The 24,314-nt window shown below is 37.3% G+C and overlaps 1 protein-coding gene across 1 annotated transcript in view; it reads left to right on the forward strand.

Annotated features, from left to right (window-relative positions):
- The window catches only part of tcf25 (TCF25 ribosome quality control complex subunit), a 92,640-nt gene extending 68,812 nt beyond the window's left edge, over window positions 1–23,828 (forward strand). The window contains exons 13-18 of the mRNA XM_084409647.1: window positions 100–187; window positions 343–501; window positions 2,799–2,889; window positions 6,855–6,934; window positions 8,632–8,707; window positions 22,849–23,828. Of these exons, the coding sequence (XP_084265773.1) occupies window positions 100–187; window positions 343–501; window positions 2,799–2,889; window positions 6,855–6,934; window positions 8,632–8,707; window positions 22,849–23,007 (653 nt within the window). The 3' untranslated portion in view covers window positions 23,008–23,828. The remainder of the gene's footprint in view (window positions 1–99; window positions 188–342; window positions 502–2,798; window positions 2,890–6,854; window positions 6,935–8,631; window positions 8,708–22,848) is intronic.
- Window positions 23,829–24,314: the final 486 nt, after the last annotated feature.

Genomic DNA, 24,314 nt, shown 5'->3' on the forward strand with positions numbered 1-24,314 from the left:
ATGCAGGATTGTCAGATGACACAGTTTGTGGCATTGTCCCTCAGGCTTGTTGGCTGCATATCTCAGTGTGTTTTAAGGTTGTCTCAATTTGTTTTGCAGCACTGATGCCCCTTTTGGACTTATGCACAGTTCAGCCTGATGCTGCAGTGTCTTCTCATGCATTCTTTGGACCTTCAATCCAAACTGGGTAATGCATTCTATCTCTTGCACACACTCTTTATTCATTAAAGTATTAGATCTGACTATTAAAGTAGTCAGATCCAAAGTTATCTTATTGACACAGAGCCGTAGCAGCATGTATGAAGGTGATGCAGTTGTATTTACTTTCACTGCGCCCTTTAGGCAGCCTCCTGCACTCTCAGAGTTAGTGTCTCTGTATGTGGGCCGCTGTCACAGCCTGTGGAAAGAGGCCGGACAGATGCTCTGGTTGGAGGAGAATGTCAGAAAAGTGCTAAAGAGGGTCGACACACACGACCCTTATGTGGAGGACTGCCAAAACAAGTAAGAAACCAATGAGGTTTTTTTTCCAGTTGTGTGTTTGTGCCTTTTTTAAAGTTTGTGGATTTTCTGATGCTTAATTTACCTTCTCAATATCAGATTATACTTCTATCTTCATCCTGATAGAATGAAAGGTCATGCTGACCAGGAGAAATATGATCATGAATGGGTCTGTCTTTTTCTGGCTCTATTGACATTTGGCTTTAACATATTTTACTCTGAATATAATATTACATTTCATTTTTTTTATAAAGGAGCTGTTTTTGTTTTATATGCTCCTAAGAAGAGTCAAGTATAGCTCCATCATTGCTCAAAGTAAAAATATTATTATTATTATAATTATAAAAGTGTAGAGTGATTGACATAGAGAGACTACAAGTCAGTAGGGGTGTAACGATTCACAAAATTCACGGTTCGGTTTGATACGATACACTGGTGTCACGGTTCGGTACGTTTTCGATACAGCAAAAAGAAAGTAATGCCGGAGAAATTTCCTTGATTTTTTTTATTTTTTATTTTTTATTATTTTTTATTAAAACTAACATCATAAAGTATGATAATTTTTTACTTTGAGCAATGATGGAGCTATACTTGACTCTTCTTAGGAGCATATAAAACAAAAACAGCTCCTTTATAAAAAAAATGAAATGTAATATTGTAGTAGTAATAAAGTAATAAACATTTTATTTCAGATTAACATTTGAGGGCAGCAATTTTATTCATAATGTCTAAATAAAACCGACTTTACTCGAAAGCACAATGTTTCTTCCTGGTTTCCACGTCAGCGCTGTTTGATCCGTTAATAACGGAGAAATGTGAATGCTTCTCACTAGATCTCGCAGCGATGTTATTACTTCTGTGACGAATTCAAATGCGTTCTTTACTGGATCTCTTAGTGCTGTGTAGAAACAGTGTCGCTTGATCAAGATCGGCTCGCGCTGCATTGGTCCAAACTGATGACGCACAAAATAAGGAGTAGCGCAGTTTTGTTCCGCTTTCATTACGTTTGTCATTTGATGTTGGGCAATGTTGTAGTCATGTCTTACATTAAGAGCGCGCTTGCCACGCGCCTACATTTGAAATAACATAATTTTGGTCGGCAGGAAAAATGGTCCAACGAACCGTTCGGTTTGTAATGCGTACCGAACCGAAAGCCTCGTACCGAACGGTTCAATACGAATACGTGTATCGTTACACCCCTACAAGTCAGATATGCAGGCATTACTAAAAGATCAAGACTCAAATGGGAAGCCAACACTTCTGTTGCACAAGCTAAAAGTATGCTGAAGCTATGTGACATTGGAATGTCATGTACAGGCAGACAGGGTCACAAACATTCACATTTCCAACAATAAGGGTAGGCAGAGACCAAGGAGAGGAGAGCAATGGTCTAGGAAGAAGTACGGTACCTGGGGAAGGAAAGATCGAGGGCTGTGGAGCTAGCATCCCAGGGAGCCTGCAAGCTTTGTGGGGAGAGGGGCACCATGGCACCATTGGGAAAAGGCCCAATCATAGGAAATGAATGTAGACCTGGGGGAAGGCTGCAGTTCTCCCAGGTTGTCCAGACAACACTAAGGCCATTTCTGGTTCGGTGGTCTGAGAAGGTGAAGATCATCCTGATCAAACTTATGGGGCCAAGCCTTTGAAAGAAAGAGCACCAAATACCAGTAAGAGTCTTTTGCAACGATGATGGGAAAAAGGATGGCTGTTCCCAGATGAGTTCGGTTGTAGAGGATTCCTTGCCCAGTTCCCTGGAGAATGTTTATAGCCCTTTGAATGATAGGAAAATAGAAGAGAACAGTTTGAAGTATGGGAAGTGGCAACAGAAAGATCCTCTTTCTGGCTAAGGAACAGGAAAAAGGAGCCAAGATGGAAGCCAGGAGGAGGAGATGAGCAGCGATTTTGCCACCTCTGCCGACCCATTAACTGGCGGATGTTATGGTTCAGGATTGAAACACCCAGTGAACGTTGTATACCATCTGACAACATCAGCCCCTCCTGGCCAAGGCTACTTTCACAGAAAGTGAATGTAGGAGAAGCATCTTTTAGATGTTTTATTTCCATATTTCATATGACAAGATTAAAGATGAAATCCACTTTATAATGATAATAAAAGATAAAAATGAGTGTACATAAAATGTATTAAATTATTAAAACAATTTGCTATTTAAAAGGTAAAGTAAAAAGATATGTTTTTGCTTACTTTTTGTGTTGGGTGCCTCTTTTTATGCATGTGTGAGAATCTTTGATTGGAAAGAGATGAGAATGTTGATGTTCTTCTGTGGGTCTTTACTGGACAGGAGGAAGCAAAGATACCAGAGTGCTCCCAGGAACATCCATAGACATGTGCTGATGTCTGAGATAAAGGAGGCAACAGCTACTCTTCCTCTAGTAAGAGACATACCTCAGCTACACCTTCATACAGTGGCAGTAATAATGCAGTAATCAAAACGTACTCTATTTGACACCACATGTAATTGAGCCATTGTTGATTTGGAAGGAATTTTTTTGTGTCGACGTCAAGGCACATTTTTATATAGCGCTTTTTACAATGCCGATTGTTTCAAAGCAGCTTTACAGAGATAACAGGAAAATAAGTTTGTCTCTCCCTATATATATATAGCGCCGCTCTGGAGAAAACCGTGATGTCATCGTCCAGCTCAGTTCAGTTCTCATATAATGGTGTCATTGCAGGCAGATCAATATTATTGTTGAATATTAAATTAAATGTTAAATTTAATGTGACTACACAAAACTACTTGTGGAGAAACAATGTTTTGGGTAATTATGTGAATTGTGCTTTAGTTCTGCTATTCTGCACAGATGGATCAGATTTTTTGTGGTGCACTAGTGTTCCCATGGTTACACCAAGTGATCATCTTATCAGTGTGAATGTCACTAATGACATCAAAAATCCCCCCACAAAATAAATAAAATCAATAAATAACTAAATAAAGATGGATATCTGAAAAATGTCTGAGCATACATGTCACTGTTTTGACTTGATAACATGATTTTTTTTTAAAATATAATTTTTTAGTTATATTAGGACAGATCAGACGCCCAATTATTTATTAAATAATCCACCTGAGAGTCGTAAGACCCAAGCAGAGTACGAAAAGTCTGGTCTCCCAGATCATGATAAACTTTTGTTCCCCTTATGCTGCTTACCAGGAAAACTGGTGACCTTCCTCGACATCAAAAGAGATGCCATGGGGAAAAATGGCCACATGTGAAACAAAATAGGCCACAGGAAAGACTATAACATATAAACCACCTGAAAAATGGCTTTTCTTCACTTAATTCATTGAAAAACTACCCTAGCATGAATAAACGCATCTTTTCCACAGCAATATTACAGATGTGTTAAATCACTGTAGTAATATACTGTATGTCTGCATTATGTAACACATGTCTTAATTAAAAATGTTCATTAACTAGAACATTGGATGAAAATATTTCAAAGTGATTTACGTCATTTTGTAATACATATTGTATTTATCGACTTTAGAAACATTCCAATAAACTGTCTCCCCTTTTCACTTCTAATCCCTGTTAGCGATTACATTTTAAAGCATCCTTGTTATAAACCTGAAAACGAGATTCTTAGTGCATCTTATCTTAACACCTATGTTTAGTAAAGGTTTAAGTGGATATTTGCATTGTACTTAGTCGTGGAACAACCGTCTGTATGAATTCCTAGATGATTCTTTCGATAATTTTTCCTGGAGCTGGCGATGCTCAAGTGAAGAAGGTAGTGTTAAAAGTTGCTTTGAATTCTTCTGGGATGAAACAAAGAAAGACTAACTTCGGAGATGTTATTCTGACTCTGAATAAAGTGAGAGACCTGGACAAAGTCCTGCTATGTTGAGGCTCCTACTTTCTTCCCTTCACCACTGGACTGACTGAGATAGTGTTCTATAAGAACAAATAAAGAAATTAGCAATAGCACAAATAAATATAACTGAGTTCAAGAAATCAAATGCAAAATAGCATTGCATAGTTTTCTTTTTATAAAAAAATGGATTAGTTAAAAAATAGTTACAAAAGTTATTCAGTCAAGATCAGTGAGTGATTTTCTCTTTGTCCTTTGTTGTTTAATTAACAGCAGCAGGGATATTAAGCTGCTGTCACTTTAAGTACATTCACCTGAGTTTGATTCTGTGTTCACTGCTGGCAGACAAAGGCATTTCCTAGAGAGTCTACCTTTATTGTGTGTCATGGAGCAGGTAAAGACCTCCTTGCTTAAGGCGGGCATACACTGTGCGATGTCTGTGCGATTTCAGCAAGGAACCTACTCACACTGAACGAGTATATCGCATGCGATGTAAAGCCAAAAGCTCAGGATTTATGTGCTCACACTGTACGGTCCGAACGTCGAGCTGCGACTTGACTGCTCACACTATACGTGTGAAATATGCGCGAATCAGCGCGATAAATCCTCGTGCCGGGTTGCGCCTATGGACGATATCAGTCTATCCAGAGATATTGTCAAAACAAGCATCAGCTATCAATATCAAGAAGATTTAGCATTTCCAATTTATATATTAACTTATTAGTAGACTAGTATTATTGTATTATTATTATTATTATTATTAGGGAAGGCCTAGGCTACTTTTATTATTAAAGTGATAGGCTATTATAATTAAATTGCCACGCAACAATTTCATAGCGCATCACCGCATAGCCAACGCGCTGTGAGGATAATAAAATATTACATAGAAGCTTACTTCTCCTCATTGAAAATTGTCTAAAACATTTAGGTCGATTACAATGAATTATAGGCAGATAATTAATTATTAACAGTCTATGTCCGACCACTGCAATAATTCATCAATGAAAATGAAAATTAAAAACAGCTTTATTTCAAAAACATTTTTTAACAATAAAAGAGGCAAAGTGTAGGCTACATCGCCGGTGGCTTGGAAGAAGTGGGTAATGGTTAATCCATTTTGCAACACGAACTGGAGGTAAGCAACAGTAATTTGTAGCTTTGAACTACAGAACTTAAATAGGCCTATCTCCCTTTTCTTTCTTTTTTTTTTTGTTGTTGTTGTTGTTGTTGTTGCTGCAGATGAAACTGTTTTCGCGCAGGCGCAGTGAGGGAAAAAACACTGAGTTTAGGGCAATCGGTTCGTATCTCTGCTTCAACTGCGCGATATAGTCACGAGGAGCGACCAAAATTTCTAACATGCCAGAAATTCATCCGACCATCCGATTGCCGGTCGTGAGAGGTTAATCGCCTCTCGTTTGCCCCTGTACACTGCACGAACACTGCACGACAAACGACGCACGACAAAGCTGAAAATCGGCCCGACCCGAAAAAGAGTCGCACGAGTCAGAATTCGGCTCAAAATCGGACGAAAATCGCACAGTGTATGCCCGCCTTTAATTTGTTATACTGTTCTGGAGTGTTATTATGTTATACATGCAGAATACTTTATATCTGGGAGAGCCTGTACTCAAAACTGGTCTGTGGGTTAAACTTTAACAAACCTTTTTTTTTTTACTAAATGGCTAAATGCGTTTCAATAACCTAAATGCACATTTTGGCAGGCACGAACCTACAGAAAAATAGCACAAGACCTAAATACGAATTTTGACATTTTGTTTATAATGCATTTGCAGTCAGGAAATTTTCATTTTATGCAAATTCAAAATTCACATGAAAATTGTTGGATGGAAACCTAGCAAGTAAGGGGAAAAAAACTTTACATTGAGTCTGCTGTTCTGTGAGTCTGGTTAAAAAGTGATTTAAAAAAAAAAGTACATATGTAATTTCCCTACATATGCAAATATGAAATATGATTTCGCCTCAAAAGGGTCCTCACCAAAATCCCACTCTTTCTAAGGAAGTATGGAAATCTCAATAGATTTCCAAAGAAGCTACCCAGATGCTCGTACAGTCTATTATCGCCTTTATTACTGAAACTTATTATTGGTTGGCAGCCCCGCTTATGCAGCATAACCTCCAGAATACCACAGCAAGGCTGATATTCACCCTTCATAATATTCTCAAATAAATCCTCAGCTGCATTCCAAACACGGGTTCCTTATTCCCACTTACAGTAGATCATGTTCAGAGTTTTTGTTTTGGCATACAGAGCAACTAACAATGCACTCCCTACATTCAATCTAGTAAAAAATATAAGACCACAATTAATTGTTCACACTGCGGCTTGTTACAACCATACATCCAACCCAACTTGTCCTAAAGCACACATTCCTGTGTTGATTTTATTTAAGTTGGTTTATAAGTAGTACTTCTCTATTAGATAACCATTTTCTGCCCTCTCTCTCTCTCTCTCTCTCTCTCTCTCTCTCTCACACTCACTCACTCACTCACTCACTCACAGGACGTGACCACACAGCCAGGAATGGGTTTTGACCCTCTCCCTCCTTTGGACTCCATTTTGTCTTACACCAGACCAGAAAGGTACCACCCAGATGTCCTCAAGTTTTCTGCCTTGCATGACATAGGGCTTATAATAGTGTTTTAATAATGCATGGGTTCATCACCTGTATAAATGACCAACAGTTTTATTTTTCTCTCTCTGCCACTGCCACAACAGCTTAATTTGATATGTAAAAAGAAGTGAATAATATGGGTGGGAGGTATGACCAAAATTGGTACTTTAGGCAATATGGGAAATTTTATATCAGAGTAAGAATAGTTATTTTTGTTGGAAATTCTTTCATTTTTTTTTAATTATACATTAAACAATCATGTTGTTTATATTACTGTTAAGTTAAAAATGAGCAGCACTAATGTACAATCTATGCACTACTAAATATTTTGGCTTGCTCTGTTAAAAACATCTGAAACGTCATCCTACATATAAACTAAATGTCTATGGAAGCCTCCAATCAGGAGTAGTGGTTTAGAAAAATCACAGACCGATTGAATAACATCAATTAGCTTATTTAAAGGGGTCATATTATGACGGTTCTAAAAATAACATTATTTTGTGTATTTGGTTTAATGCAATGTGTTTACATGGTTTTAGGTTAAAAAAAGTCATTATTTTACACATTACATTGTTGCTGCTCCTCTATGCCCCGTCTTTCTGATACGCGCAGATTTTTACAAAGCTCATCGTTCTGAAAAGTGCGGTGTGCTCTGATTGCCCAGCGATCCAGTGTATTGTGATTGGCCCGAATACCTTGAGCGCGTGACTGAAATGTCACGCCCCTTACCATATTGTAAGGTGAGAACACTGTTAACATAAAACCATGTCTGCATTTGTGATCGTAGAAACAACATCCAAGCGCTACTCTATACTGCTCAAAACTCGCGTTTGAATAGTCAGTAGCAAATTCTTAAAATATGAAAACGTACTTCCATACTTGCAAAGATGGAATTGCCCCACTTTTTAGAATCACCCTTTGTACACACCCGGCCTTGTACTCTCCCAGGTTCTGGAAACAGTCCTCTGAAAAATGCGCAACACACAGTCGAATATTTTGGTTGTACTGTTCTGGAACAGTTGTAAATAAAGCTTAACCACTGTTTTCTAATTGTGTCCTCTTTTGGAAGGCCAAACAAAGTAGTTTGACTTTCGCAACGAAAAACACAGCGCCTCCACGACATGGCGGCAACACTAATACAACAAGAATAAGTTTTAGGAAGGCGTGGCTGAGCCTTGACTTTTACAAAGAATCTCTCTTTGCGTTTGAGTCTTTGAGAGTTGTTACTCTGCAGATCTTATACATGCACAAACAGCTGCTTAACACACTAAAGAAAAAGGAAAACAAGAAATCGCATCATATGACCCCTTTAAATTGACAGACTTAAATCATTTGCACTCATTTACTTTTTAAGAGAGAACTTTTTGAATAACTAATTTTTTTAATTGGTTCTTAATCACAAGACTGATGTGAAAAAGGGTCTGAATAATTTCTGCAGGAACTGTAGATCAATCTATACTACATAATGACAAAGCAAAAACTAGATATATGATAACTTTGCAAATGTTTAAAAAAAAAAATGAAATACTGAACTGAAATAATCTAACATAAACAGTGTTGCTTACTAGTAAATAAAACACATCAGGTTTGACCAACAATAAAAAAGGGATATTTAATAATAAAAATGTTTTTAATTTTGATGTGTTAAAATGTGTCTCTTTTCAGGCAGAACATGGGGGCCTCAAATGAAAGCACATTGTCTTTGTTTTTCCGTTCACTGCTACCAAACTTCAACCTGCAGGTGAGTGAATGTGCCACAGTATGTCCATGCACAATTTACTTCTGTTTACAATATACAAATATATATAAGAGAATATTCAGGTGGTGTCTCATGTTCATTGTCACACATTGTCACAAAATATTGTAACAAAACATTGTCACAAAAGTGTATAAATATTAGTGAGCCGGAGTCATGTGACGCAACATGGCGGAGTTAGTCGTATTTCTGTGAAGCTGTAGTGGAACCAGAGGTTGCGTTAAAATAAAAATGGCGGATAAAAATAGGTTTTTGATGGAATTTTTACGATCAGTGCAAGATAGGGGTGTACCGGTTCTCGGTAAAAAAATCGAACCGTACCGCTCTCCACCTACGGTTTGGCACCTTAAATCTGATGACGCATCTATAATATGGTTTGTTGGTAAAACAGACAGTTCCTCTAGTAGTGTATGTTTCTGTTGATGGATGTACATGCTGACTCGCCAATAATACATTACAACAGCGATAAGCCAAAAAATGTGAACAAAATGGTCACTCACACAGAGAGCTTGCGTGTGTACACGTCAGACAGTGCGCAGATATTGATCTCTCTTTCAAGTCTTGCGCTTGAACGGACAAATTCACAAAAAAATGATGTCCACATGCCTTGATGAGTATCCTAGCAGACATAGTCTGTTATGCCTCATGTGAACTCATACAGCCGAGAGTCAAAGCTTCTGTAACAGTATCAGTATTTTGGATCTGTGCATTGTCACAGCAGCCTAATATTCCTGCTGTCTGTGTTTTTAATGGTAATCAAACAAAATACAAGGAAATCACTCAGTGCTCCTGAATAGCTTTTGTAACTTTAATAAGGATTCATTTTTAATTTATACAGTCAAATATGCAATGTTATTTTACATTTGATTACTTAATTCAGTTTCTGTACCTAAAAACTAATGTTAGACCTACCTGAAAAACCTGAAAAGCACTGTTTATTTTATTTGTATCTTTGCTCTAGTGTATTTATTTGTGCTGTTGCTTGTAGTTAGATTATTTGTTCTTCTTTTCTTCATTTTTATTTGACAGTTGTCCTTTTTTCCCTGAACATAGCACATACTGAACCGAACCGTACCGAAACCGTGAACCTAAAACCGTGATACAAACTGAACCGTGAGCAATTTGAACTAACGCAACTTCTGGGTGGAACCCTTTGAATTGAACTTTTTTCAGACTGAATAGTTTTCCTTAGTCTGTGATAATTTGGGCGTGGTAGATGTAAGGAACGTCAGACAAAAGGCTCAATCTAAATTGCACGCTCAGAAGATGAAAACAATCTAAATGACGACTGCTGTGCGTACACCTAAAATGGCGAATGTGTTGTTAACCACTGGCAAAATGGACACGCTAGTTAAGCGTATTACTTCAGAAGTCCTCGCAGGATTAAACAAAGCACTTGAAAACAAAATTCATCCATTGTGGTGTGGAGGTGGAAAACCGCATTCCTGGAACTGAGTTATCTATATCCATGATGGAAGACACAATTACCAGAGATAATGCAGATCTGGCCAAGATGACGGTGACCCTTGGGTCCCGAGGGCAAAGAAAGTACTAACCCTGCTCTGTTTCTCAAATCCTGGCTGCCCAGCTTGCTGAATATTAACTTTAAGCATGACCAGATCAAAATAGAACGCGCTCACAGCATCTTGATGCACCAACCTACCCCAGGTGAGAGGCCCCGCACTGTGATCCTAAAACTTCATAACTTTCAGGATAAAGTCTGCATCTTACAAGTTGCTCAAGCTGCTGGAAAGCTACTGTACAAGCAATGTATCATCTTCATCTACAAGGATTTGTCAGCTGTGATCATTAGGAAAAGGAAGGGAGTGGGCTTTGCCATGATCTATCCGGCGGTCCTCAGAGTGCAGTATGAAGGTGCCAAGTTCTTCAAACAGCCGACGTGGAGGATTTTTTGTCTAACCTGCCTGCCTAAACTTCCATCCACCAGACTGATACATCCTGTCCTGAAGTGGCTGAATGACTTTAAAACTAGGCCAATATTTTTCAAACCTGAATGTTTTGCATGTTAGGAAGTTAAATTGTTCAGTGTAAAAAAGGTATGAACTTTTACCAACTGTCCAGTTTTGTGATGGCTAGTTAGATGGGACTGATTAGTGATTAGTTTCATTTCCTTGTGCTGACAGCCAGGAACTGTATTATCTTTTTTTCTGGAAGGGTTACATGCTGGCGATGGTGGGCATAAAGAGATGATTAGATGAGATGTTAAGAGACTTTCTTGACTTAATCATATAATATCTTGTCTTAAGACTGATTAAATATATTTTTAATAACTAAAAGGTTCAACTGCTGTAACGGGGCTTACCGTTGTTGCTGGCTTTTCTAATATCTATGACTGCACGGCTGTTATTGAAATCGCTTTTGAAAGTGCTTGTGCATTTGGAGACAGTGGGAGCGGTGCCACAGAGGGCAGGTAATGTAATCGTGTACGGCCGAACACCATGTAACACCGACTACTGCAGCAAGCCTAGGGTGTAGTCATTTCGAGAAGGCATTCGATTGGGTTGGGTGGCCTTGTTTTTTTTTCATTGTTGGCTTGATTAAATTTTGGAAATACTTTGGAAATCTTAACCTGGTCAATTTTATATACACTCCTGACTTCTAGCATACAAATGATTATTTTACCCTTAGGACACTATCTGGATTTGTGTAACTTTTTTGACACAAAGCTATGTATTTAGTGATTTGTAAAAAGTGTTTTCTATCAATATTTTAATTTGTAGAAATCTGATCAAAGGTAATCACCTACAAATTAAAATAAAAGTTAGAGGATCATCCAGGTGGCCTTTGCCTGTCCACAAGAAAGAATCGGCTAAACAAACTGTTATCTTCTCGATCAGAATTAGTCGAATTTACAATATATCGTATTTTTCAGAATATAAGACACTGTTTTTTTTTCATGAAAATACATCAGAAAAAATGGGGTTGTGTTATATTCAGCGTCTAGACTTTTACATGTCAAATAATACACTCGCAAAAATAGGGAGCGCCAAATACGTGTAAAACGAGTTTGCCCCCCTGGACTGATATATACAGAGCCGATCCTGACCTCCATGGGGCCCTAAGCAAAATTCTGTTTAGGGTCCCTCATACCTGACCCGTGAGCCATGAACCATTTGCCATTGCCACACAGTCACACCTGACACCCCAGTGTTCCCACTACAATCCCTCCTTTAACTAGTTCTAGTGAAAATGTAATTCCTGATATCAGAAGACATTGTTACTAAAAAGTTCATTCTTATCAAGAATTCACATTTTAATAGTACAAATTGAATTATTGATATCAAAAATGCATATCCTGTGAATGAATAAAAGCTAAAATGGCACCATAGCATGTCACTGTGTTTAATGATAAAATTGATGGTTATTATTTACTGAGGGATGCGCATCCATATTGACCAGAATCTCCAGCCAATCAACTTTTTAAATTCAATGGAGCATATAAATCAATAGTCAATGTCAGTGCAGAGTTGTAACTAAACCTTGACTGAGAGACTAGATAATCATCGTCTTGTTTTAAAACTGAGTGCCATCACGCCCATATTGTACTGGTCCCAACTCACAACAGATGTTTCTGCTGGAAAGTGCGCGTTTCATTTCATGCATGCGCATATAAATGCATGTTAAAGCGTGACGCGGTTATCTTTTCCAAGCTGCAGTTTAAAAACAAACACCGTTGTCTTTTGTCATAATCTTCTTTAAGCGCAACAGAGCAACTGTGTCTAAAATGCTGGAAAAGAGAGAGTTAAAAGTTTGTCGCAATATCGAGTATCAATATCGACAATGAGTGGGTCCTGACACATGTTGTCTAGCTCCAATAGAGCTAAGAATGTCTTTAAATGACAATCCCAATGCATCTTTTTCGTTATCTACATGTATATTAAAATCACCAACAATTAGGACTTTATCTGCAGCCAGTACTAACTCTGATAGAAAGTCAGCAAATTCTTTTGATAAAGTCTGTATGGTGCCCTGGTGGCCTGTATACAGTAGCCAGCACAAATCTCAAACGTGATTTTATCATTTACACTATATATTGCTATATTAAGCACCAACACTTCAAAATAATTATATTTGAAATTAGACTTCTTAGTAATTCTAAAAATATTACTATAAATTACAGCAACACCTCCCCCTTTGCCTTTCAGACGAGGTTCATGTTTATAACAGTAATCTTGCGGGGTGGACTCATTTAAAGTAATGTAATCGTTTGGTTTTAGCCAGGTTTCTATCAAACACAGCACATCTAGATTATAGTCTGTAATCATATCATTAACAATAAGTGCTTTTGAAGTAAGGGATCTAATATTCAGCAACCCAAGCTTTATCATTTGCTCATTTGTATTATATCTGTTTTTTATTTGTTGAACATCAATTACATTTTTACCCTTAGATGGGTTTGGAAGTTTTTTGTCTCTCCTAATTCGGGGAACAGACACAGTCTCTATATGATGATATCTAGGTGAAAGAGGCTCTATGTGATGGGATTTATCTGACCTTGGTGACGTGAGATAGCTAGCAGACGGTCGGTTTAGCCAGTCTGTCTGCTTCCTGACCTGAGCCCAAATTCATGTTTGAGCTCTAAGACAATGTGCCATATTACTAGAGAGAAGAGCAGCACCATCCCAGGAGGGATGAATACCATCTCTTTTCAACAGGTCAGGTCTGCCCCAAAATTTTTTCCAATTGTCTATGAATTCTATATTATTTTGCGGACACCACTTAGACAACCAGCCATTGAGGGAGGACAATCTACTAAGTATCTCATCACTCCTGCGAACAGGAAGGGGGCCATAGCAAATTACAGTGCCTGACATCGTACTTGCGAGTTCACACACCTCTTTAACATTAATTTTAGTGATCTCTGACTGGCGGAGTCGAACATCATTAGCGCCGACGTGAATAATAATCTTAGAAAATTTATGATTAGCATTAGCCAGCACCTTTAAATTTGCTTTGATGTCAGGCGCTCTGGCTCCCGGCAAACGTGACTATGGTGACTGGTGTCTCTATTTTCACGTTCTGTGTAATATAATCACCAATAACTAGGGCACATTCAACAGGATTCTCAGTGGGTGTTTCACTGAGTGGGGAGAACCTGTTCAATGTTGTAATCGGAACGGAAGAGTGGTGTTTTGTCCCGTGACTACAGCGCCTCACCGTCACCCAATTGCCCTGCTGCACGGGCTCTACTTCAGCCGGAACCGAACAATGTACAGAGTTCACTAAGCTAGTCGCATCCAAAGCAGTATCTAAAGCCCTTGCACTCTTACAATTAACCTCGATTAAAGCCTGGATGCGTGTCTCTAGTTCTGAAATCTTCCCCGTCAGCTTGACTATCTCCCTGCATTATCACATGTAAATCCTGTGCTGGCAGAGAAGGCTATGGTACACGTTGCATGAGGTGCAAGTAACAATAAGAGGAGATGACGACATGACTTACCGTGTTTGTTGACTGATCCTACTCACCTAAGTTGTTTGATGGACTCGTAAAAGGCACAAGCGCTCGCAAGAAAAATAAATAAATAAATAAAGAGCGCACGGATGGCACGCTAACAGGCTAGCGAATTACTAGCGTGTTGTGCTAGCAATAGTGATTTAGATTGAAGCTAGCGATGTCAGGTTAATGTGTGATGTTGAGTTAGTTAGTAGATGGCAGTATAAACAAGGAATGATAGTAAATAATGATTCAAAACAAAGATATACGAAGCTTACAGACACAAACCAACGCAACAGCAGCAGAAGCAACGAGGCAGACAGGAGCAATCGATCAAAGTGTAGTAATCGATCAAAGAGATTTTAGAAGTGCCTGCTCGCACTTTCCGGTGTCATGCGTTGCTAAGAGACCAATGCCAACCAACAACACAAATTGAACGGAGCAGCGCTCTGGTTGTGCTGAAAGTATGCATTGAGAACTCCAGCTTAGACACTCATGAGTCGCATGCGAGTGATGCAACTCTTTCACAAATCAAAACAGCACATTCCCTTCACAGACAATGGCAAATTACTAGTTAGCTAGGCTAGAATTTATACTAATTTGACGTGATTGTTTCATATGAGCGGTCCAGTGGATCGATATGAATACAATGATGTAACGAATAATAAGGCCTTAATCGGTGGCTGAGGAGCATCGCTCAGATCACCTTCAAAAATGCTGAAAATGGGGATTTCTTCACCCAAAATTAGATGAATTTGTTCTGGTACCATTTATACGTGCTGCTAATCTAAGATTTCTTAGTCAGGGAAGGCTTACGCTCGATTTAGAACTGAAATTAGGATTTCTTCGCTAATATCAGGTTAGTTTCCTAGCGTACGATTTTAACATGCATTATAGCATTGAGAAACTTTCTGCCATTCAAGGCGTATTCAAGCTATAGTTTTGCTGATTTGAAACTTGTACATGCATATATACAATGTTAACAAAAACTTTATTACAACAAATGATTGATTACTGTCTGCTTGCATACAATGTTTAAAACAATCCCCGCGTCTCCACCAATTATGTAGCAAATTAGCTCAAAATAAATATTAATAATCTATCATAACTCGTAATAATTAATTATGAATATTTGAATCAGTTAATAGTTTAACCTAATTGTAGACGTAGACTTCTATGTTATTACAGTACGTGCAGAAGGTTTAGGTCCAATAAATAAAACCTGTTGTTTTTTTGTTGTTTTTTTCAGAATTTAGTAGTTGGAATTTACCATTCATCCAATTTTTTATATCAACTATGTAATTGTGATTTTTTTTTTTTTTTTTTTTTTTTTTTTTGCATCATGTATGCTTGTTAGGATGCATAAATCTCAATTTTAACAATGAAAAGATATACAGACAATGGTGCATGTGCAACAACAATAAGTTCTAATCTACTGTCTTAATATATTATAACTATCATAAAATGGTTGGTTTCTCTTAATATCAAAGGCTAAATTCTTAATATGTAGCTCTGTTTGACACATTTTGTATCGGGGTCCCTGCTCCATGTCTCTATCGCCTAAGGGGTCCTTGCCCTGAAAATCATGGACTCCTGATTTAGATGATTTAACAAGTTTAGACAATTCTTCTTCTCCTACAGTATAGCAAAGAATTAATGGAATTGTTCCTCGGGGGTCTGTAGTGCGCTGTCTGATGCGATATGGTAGCAGGCAGTTGCGTGGTTATAATTTCCTCTCTGATTTTATCAATCTTGTAAGTAAAGAAATGTATAAAGACATTACTCAATTCAACTCAACTTTTATTTATAAAGCACTTTCAAAACCATTAGAATGGACCAAAGTCCTGTCCATAAATGGTAAATAACTCTAAAATACATAGAAACATAAAATAACTTCAAAACATGACACCAAGAAAATCATACAACCAATCACTCACAGTTCTCAGACCTAATTAAATGCCAAAAGCTTGATAAAATAAGTCCAGTGCTATCCATGCAAAAATATCCATGCTTGACGAGGATTTTAAAGATAATGGCAACACATTCCGAAGTGCAGGAGCCACAACAGAAAAGGCTCGATCTCCACTACGCCTCAAGCGAGACCGTGGGACGGTTAGGAGCATGTTCTGAGAGGAGTGTAGATGACGTTGAGACTGGTAAGGGATTAACATTTCCTTTATATACTCAGGAGCTCTAACATGCAGACAAACTAACATACATTACTGCTATGCTGTTGGGAAATGTCTGCATCTGTTGATGCTTTTTTTTGTTACTTCAGCCACTGTATCAAATAAATACCTGTGGTTATGTTTTCTTTCAAAAGAGTAAAAAAGTAAGCAGCTCCAGCAGTTTTTAAAGCCTTTCAGTAGATAGAAATACTATCCTTTCAACTGCGCTCCATTTTCCGGGCTGCTCTCTTGAGGGAACACGTGTGCTAGTTCTATAGTATCGGACTGTTCTCTTTAATCTTCTTTAAGTGCAAAGGAGCAACTATGTCTGAAGTGCTACAAAAGTGAGAGTCCATAGTTTCTGTTGCAACCAAGTTTTTTTTGTGCAATCTCTTATTCTGAGGCATTGAAACAAATCAGGAAGAGTTAAATCATGAATATTATTTACAAAGCAATTTTTATTGGTAGAAGTGATAGTTCTACCATATTTGTAACAAGGGGTTGATTTTGTAGCCTTAATAATGATTTGCCCTGCTGCAGAATTTCAATGCAAAGTATAGACTACACCAGATTTTCCAGTTGTTGCTGTGAGATGTTGCCCCACACTTCCACAAAGGCATTTTCAAGTTTTCAAACACATCTGGGGGGGACATATGGTTACACATGGTTTGCCACTGCAGAGATGATCAGCTGTCCTTTCGGTCTCCCTGTGTCTTAGGTGTCTTACATTACAGACATTGCAGTTGTAAACCGCAACCACCTGAAAACCGTCATAAGGACTGTTCCACAAGTTCATGTGCAATAATTGTGCATGGATCTTTGAACAAGCATGAAAAACATTTGTTTGTTTTTTCAAAAAACAAGATTCTTTGGATTTGTGTGAGTTGTGTGTGTGTTCTTCTATCCTAAGATATCCTATCAAGGACTACAACAAACAGCCCATTATTTTTTAACACTAAAATACCTTCAGTTATTGTCAAGTCATCTAGTCTTTGAACTCCTTTTGCCTCTGGCTATGCAAGCTGTTTTTTTATGCCATACTACCATGATCACCCAGCAAACATTTGGACGTTTAATGACCGTTGAAAAGACGTCCGACAGAGACGTCCCGTCATGGTTGAAAAATAGTTCCAAAATGGAAGTTGAACCGACGTCTTTGACGTCGTCTGGCCGTGAATTCCACGTCTTTTCTGGCCGTGAATTCCACGTCTTTTCTGCGCGTCCCTGGACGTCTAAATGCGTCGTCATGTGTTTAAATGTGTTGCTGCATAATTTAAGTGTATATATAAGCCTGCATATAAAATAATCACACACCTATTGTGTAACATCGTGAAAGGCAATCAAGTCTTGAGGTTTACACATCTTGACAAAGGTTCTAAAAAGGTCCAAAATTGGTCCAGTCAGACCTGAACGTCAATAAAACGTTTTAATCACGTGTACATCAAAAACAATAACACATTATTTGTGGACATAAGCAAAAAAGAAGCATGTTCTGATTAAGCACAACATTTTATTGATCTTGAACAGCCAAAATTTCTCTTTATTTTTTTCAATGTTTAACATTTCGTGAGCTTAGAGTTATAAGGTTCTATCTCCACTTTTGGTCGAAATTGAGTTTTTGACAATCTGATCCATTAGGTGTTTATTAATGCCTGTGTGGTGTTATTTTTGTAAAAAAATTATTAATAAAATCAAAAAGTTCCATCTCACAAAACATAAACCAAGTTTAAAAACTTTGATGCTCAATAAACTACAATAAACGGAGATAGAACCTTATAATTCTAAGCTCTCGATTTGTTAACCAAACTAAAATACCAATTGCAAAATACTGAATTATTATATAAAGATAGTTCACCCAAAAATGAAAATTATGTAATTTACTCACCAAATTCCAAACCTGTATGAGTTTCTTTCTTCTGCTGAACACAAAAGAAGATATTTTGAAGAATGTTTGTAACCAAGCAAATAGAGCATCCACTGACTACCATTATTGGAGAAAAAATGATTATGGTAGTTAATGGGAAGCGACATCTGCTTGGTTACAAACATTCTTCCAAACATCTTTGTGTTTAGCATAACATAGAAAGGTATACAGGTTTGAAACATGAGGTTGAGTAAATGATGACAATTTTCATTTTTGGGTGAACTATCCCTTAAACACATTGTTTGGCTCATTTTTTGTATCCACCACCCCCAGCTCTTCCTGGAGTGTGTTTCAGGTGTTCTGCCATTGCTGCATCAATTTCAGAGTCTGCAGCATTTGGGCTCCAACTCTTCACAGCATCTAAGGGAAGAGAATATATTTATTTTTAAAATGAATAAAATAAAAAATTGGAGGTAAATGACATGCACGTATTTTCAAAATATTTTTATGGTCTACAGCTAAATTTAAAAAACCATGGAACAAGATGAATGAATCATGAATGAAACATTAGAAAAAGGTCATCAACATGCATTAAATTTGATTTTATTGTATAAAAGATGTTCTGCTTTAAATTGGTCAAAGAGTATAGCAGCCCAAGAGGCGAAACTCAATAGAACGCTCCATAGCAACAGTTGCCCCCATGACGTGACGGCGCGGCCGCCATTATGGACTGAAAACTGAAGGAAAACGCCGAAAAATAATGGGAGTCAATGGCACTGAAAAACTTGACATAACAAAAACTTAACATAACTTAATTTTTTCTGGCCGTCATATCTAAATATGAAAACAATTTAAAATACATTAATGAGGATGACCGACGTTAAATGACAGAAAATATTCGTCTATGTGTTGGTTATGCATGGCCTAATTACCCTTAGGAAAATAGTATTTTGGGACAAAATATTACTATAGAAGTACTATAAGACTACTATAGAAATACTATAGCGGCTCTAGGATATTATAGAGGTATTACAGAACATAACATACTTCTGTGATGTTCTGTAATACCTCTATAATATTTTAAAGCTGCTATAGTATTTATATAGTAGTCTTATCGTACTTCTGTAGTATGTCCCAAATTACTATAGTATTCCTATAAGATTACTATAATAATTTGTCCCAAAATACTATAAGATTCCTATAGTACTTTTTAGTAAGGGTATGTCCCCCACTGAATCGGCTTCATTAGCCTATACGGTTTGCAAAGATACAATTATAAAATTACTGCAAAACTTGAATCAATCAATATTTATGTTCTATTATGCATTTTCCTTGTTATATGACTAACAGAAATTCATGAAATAATATAGGCTAGGCTATAGGCAGACACACAGTAATTAGATATAAGTAATAAGATATGTATTCAATGTTGATTTTGAAATTAGTGAACATCACCATTTATATGATTTGAAAAAATTATAAATTATAAATGAACATTTCTAAAGACAGTTAATATTTTACATAGAATATCACAAAAATATGAACAACTTGTTTTTTCAACATCTTCAGTGAAAGTGCACACAGTGAACGTTTCAATGGCAAGAAAACAATCTATGAATGTCCTATTACAGGCGGAAAGGTACAAAAAAGATGTGCAATCTAGCAAGTGCACACATGAACTATAAACACCTACTAAAATGGATTTTGCCATTGACTGGCGCTAACGATTTCAGCAGCTTTCAGTCCATAATGGCGGACGCGCCTCCGCAGCGCCATCTACAGACTGTTACCCATAACACAACAGAGTTTCGCCTCTTGGGCTTCTATACTCTTTGATTGGTGTTAGATAAGTTGGGGGGAACAGCATTTGTCTGTGAGAAAGTGAACAGGACATTTCTGATAAAGACAGGTGGGCTGTGATGTCCCCTGAATAGACATGTTTAGCAATTCTAAAATTACAAAATATTTTTAAAGCAGTTACTGAAAACATACATGTTCAAATCCAGCTAAACATTTCATTCTATTTCAGATCATTTACTTTCTGAAAGAAACTCTCACAAGGCTACATTAATAAGTTACAGTAATAACTTTGACTGTATCATAGGGCTGTACCAGAATATTCGAGTATTCGAATATTCGTTCGGTGGGTTGGTATTCGATTTTCAAATTTGACATTCGAATATTCGTTTAAAAAAAAAAACATTTCACACCTGGCATCCCCCTAGAAACGGTTCCCATTCGCGCTTGAATGGGGCTGTCATGCGTTTTCTCAGATCGGATAGCTCTCTCTGATTTATCAATATGAACAATGAACACATAAATGTGTTTTTGCAAAACGGATATGAATCCGAACTTCAAATCCCGCGCTATAGGCAGATGTAATGGAGTGCACTTCACCAGCAACAGCTGCATTTTACTGATCGTCAGCTAAAATTTCTAAATCAAAGACCGCAATAAGAGAGCGCGCAACAGCCCTGGTAAGATCATTTCGGTTCTTTACTTTTAATGAAGTTGATTGTGTGTTAAAGCATCTGCGACCCACTTTCACTTTGATTTGCGATAGTTTGCACGTTGGCTTGATGAATAGATGCTGATCTGCGGTGACGCGTGCTGTAAGCGTCGTCATATCTGGCTATAACATGATATAGCCTAAAACGCTCTCACACGGTTATTTTTTTTAGCATTTTTGGGCGAAATACAATACTCTTATTTTAGAGCGCAGAACAGCGGAGTTTGTATGGGCAGAAGTGCATGCCTGAGCTTGTAGGCTATAAGCTGTGTTGCTTTGACATTGTGGAAATAGAATAGAAACAATATATTAGCCTACCCTTTACTGTGTCAGTAATTACTGTGCTGTGCTGCTGATTTCTGATTTGAGAGTTATTTGTTACTCAGAAAAATATTATGCTGTGTTTTGTATCACTAGTGCAGTGTCCGTTCTCGGAGCCCTGCGAGTGAGGCGCGCGCGCTTCCCGCTCGCGCTGTTCTGTATTAAAAGTTTATTAATTCTGAACGTGTCACGTCTCGCGTGTCTATATTGCACCAAATGTGACACTGCACTCGTGAAGTCGATTGGATGAACGGTTCAAAATGCAAGATAAATAATCTAAATGCAAACAGACAGACACATAGAGATTCCTGCCTTTATTAGAGAGAAGAATATGTTCAGCCCCCTCCCTCCGAAGCTTCGAATATTCGATGTTAATTCCTATCGAAGCTTCGAAGCTCAAAAAATTGTATTCGGACCAGCCCTACTGTATCATTAAACATACTTTATACTATGGTATACCGTTGTATAAGTTCAAAGTAACTTTTAGCCTACAAGCTAATTTTAGCCAAACTCAGTTAGCCAATTTCAGTTGACAATGTGGGCATCATTTCTTTCGGTTCATTCATGTCAAACAAGTAAAACTCTAGCACGTTAATCTAATAATACAAAATGTACGTACCCAACAGTAGATTTCTAATAATATGGATGGATACAAGTACAACACGTGCCTCAATTCCTCCTCTCCTCGTGGTTGTTCAAACTTCAATGTTCCCGAGTCTATGGGGAGAATGCGTTAACATCTCGCGAGATAATCTAACATATCGCGGGATTTTGTAATGTCGCGAGATCTTTTGTTACATCTTGGCAGCACAGTTTTGGCAATTACATCCATGATTACATCCAACTCAGACATAAATGGTGACCGGATATATTTCTGTTTTACATGTATATGCATATGCATACATTCCATAAAAAAAATAACAACGAATACATCAGGTACAACAGGTTGAAATAATGACTAAAATGCAGTGGCTTTGCAAGCACTTAACCACACTGGGCACTCTGTGATTATATTTTTTTTAAACAAGATAAAGTAAATATATTTACTTTGTATACAAATCGTGTATTTCATAAAGATAATTAGCCAAGGTTTTTTTTTTTTTTTTTTTTTTTTTGTCTTGCTTGACTAGATGTGTAAAGGACGTCAGTGGACGTGTATTCACAGCCTTGACTACGTGTAAAGGACGTCAGTGGACGTCTTCACAACCTCTTAAAAACTACTTGGGCAATTAAATGAATTATTGCAGTATTAACCATGCAAGGATTAAGCACAGCTTCTGCATATTTCACAAGGATTTCATAGAGGGTCATGATGGACTATAAATGCACGTGTAAAAGACGTCGCCAGGTGACGTCCTCTCATCCGATACACTATATATTGAACTACACGTAGCTAAAAGTCAAAATAACAATTATAGATGCAACCCCAGAGAACTGTAGACATGTACAAATGTATCTGAATGCATTTTTAGGAAATGTTCTGTGCTTTCCTGTAGCTCAGTGGTAAGAGCATTGCGTTAACAACGCAAGGTTGTGGGTTCGATCCCAGGGGATTGCACATGCCTATGTATAAAAATGTATAGGATAACGCAATGTAAGTCGCTTTGGATAAAAGCGTCTGCCAAATGCATAAATGTAAATGTTCTGTATTACATATTTTTACCGATTTATGCCGTCCTACCGCGACTATTTTTGGCCAGGGACACGACGTTGCCGTTGGACCAATGTTTGCTGGGCAGCTTCATGAATTATGTGAAAATGAAAAGCATGGTTTGCATCTGCTAATGATTTTTTTTTTTCCATGTTCAGAGGCCTGAAGATAGACAGGAAGTTGCCCGTGCCGGCCATGAATTGAACCAGGAAGTGAATAGACTAATGGTGGCCATGAGGGACATGTTGGCTAACATCCAGTTTCGTGAACCTCAGTGGGAAGACAACCAGGACAGAGACGAGGAGGAATGGGACTGACGGATCAAAAAGGGCACGATTTTCAAATTAAAAAAAAAGTGACTAAAGTTATGTTCTGCTTGCCCTATATATTAAAAGATCCAATTAATACTGAAAATCATACTACTTGACTAGTACTTAATTGTGGTCCACATCTCCTCTTTTATTATATGAAGAGACAAATATGTTCATTAAGCCATGACTTGAGAGGCTTCTTTTTTTTAAGGAATATTATAACTATTAAGGTATTTTCAGGCTTGAAAGCATCATTTCTGAGAACCCACCATAAAGTGGAACTACCTTGTTTAGAACACCATGACAATCATCAGGAAACATTAGTAAAACAATGTTGCTGAATTAAAGTATGAACAAATTGTTTTAGTAATTGCAAAATTAAATGTTTATTTTTCGAGTTCCATGTTTGGGTATGGGCTTGGGTATATCCTGTGTGAGGATGAGGTACACGTTGTAATTTTAAAGGTTGATCGTCTTGAGAAAATAGTGCATTTCTATAGAAAAACATGACCGCTTCAACTAAAGCAGGTCAGATTTTCAGATGATCTCAAACAGACATCCTCATGCATAACACCCAACAATGATACCTGATCTACAAAGCCAAGGGTATGAGATAGATAGATAGATAGATAGATAGATAGATAGATAGATAGATAGATAGATAGATAGATAGATAGATAGATAGATAGATAGATAGATAGATAGATTCTAATTCTGTATTTTGAAATAAATGAGCACCAATTAAATAGTTTTTTAATCTTGTAAAATATTTAGAAACTTTTACTCCAGATTTTCAGTGTTTGTTAGGCCAGTGTTTCATCCCATGCAAAAAAAACAAAAACAACTTGTTAACCTGTCAAAGCTTTTATCAAGAATATTGATACATTCTGAATAACCTTTCAATATTCTTTTCTTTTGTCATTTTGTCTATGTGATACTCTTTTTGAATCAAACAACAAATTGATTGAAATTGTGCTCAAGAAAAGCATTGTTTGAGGTTTAGTTATTTTTGTTATTGAACAAAAAAATAAACTAAAATACTAAAATAACTGAAAACTAGTATACCCCTAGTATGTTTAAACAACATAATTTACATGCAAGTTTTCTAAAACTATTTTTTTAAATGTATAAATCGCAGATTCCAACCAAGATGGCTGACTTTCTGTTGGGAGGAGTCAGATAAAACGAAGTAAACTTTTGGTTTTCAAGTCTTCTTGTAAAGATCGTATTTACGAGTTGAACGCACATGAATGCCACCACAATGTCGTAAATACGAGTGGGAAGCTCAGGATTTTCTTTAAGCCCCAATCTTT

The sequence above is a fragment of the Rutilus rutilus genome, assembly GCF_951802725.1.
Source record: "Rutilus rutilus genome assembly, chromosome: 5".
Lineage (NCBI taxonomy): Eukaryota > Metazoa > Chordata > Actinopteri > Cypriniformes > Leuciscidae > Rutilus > Rutilus rutilus.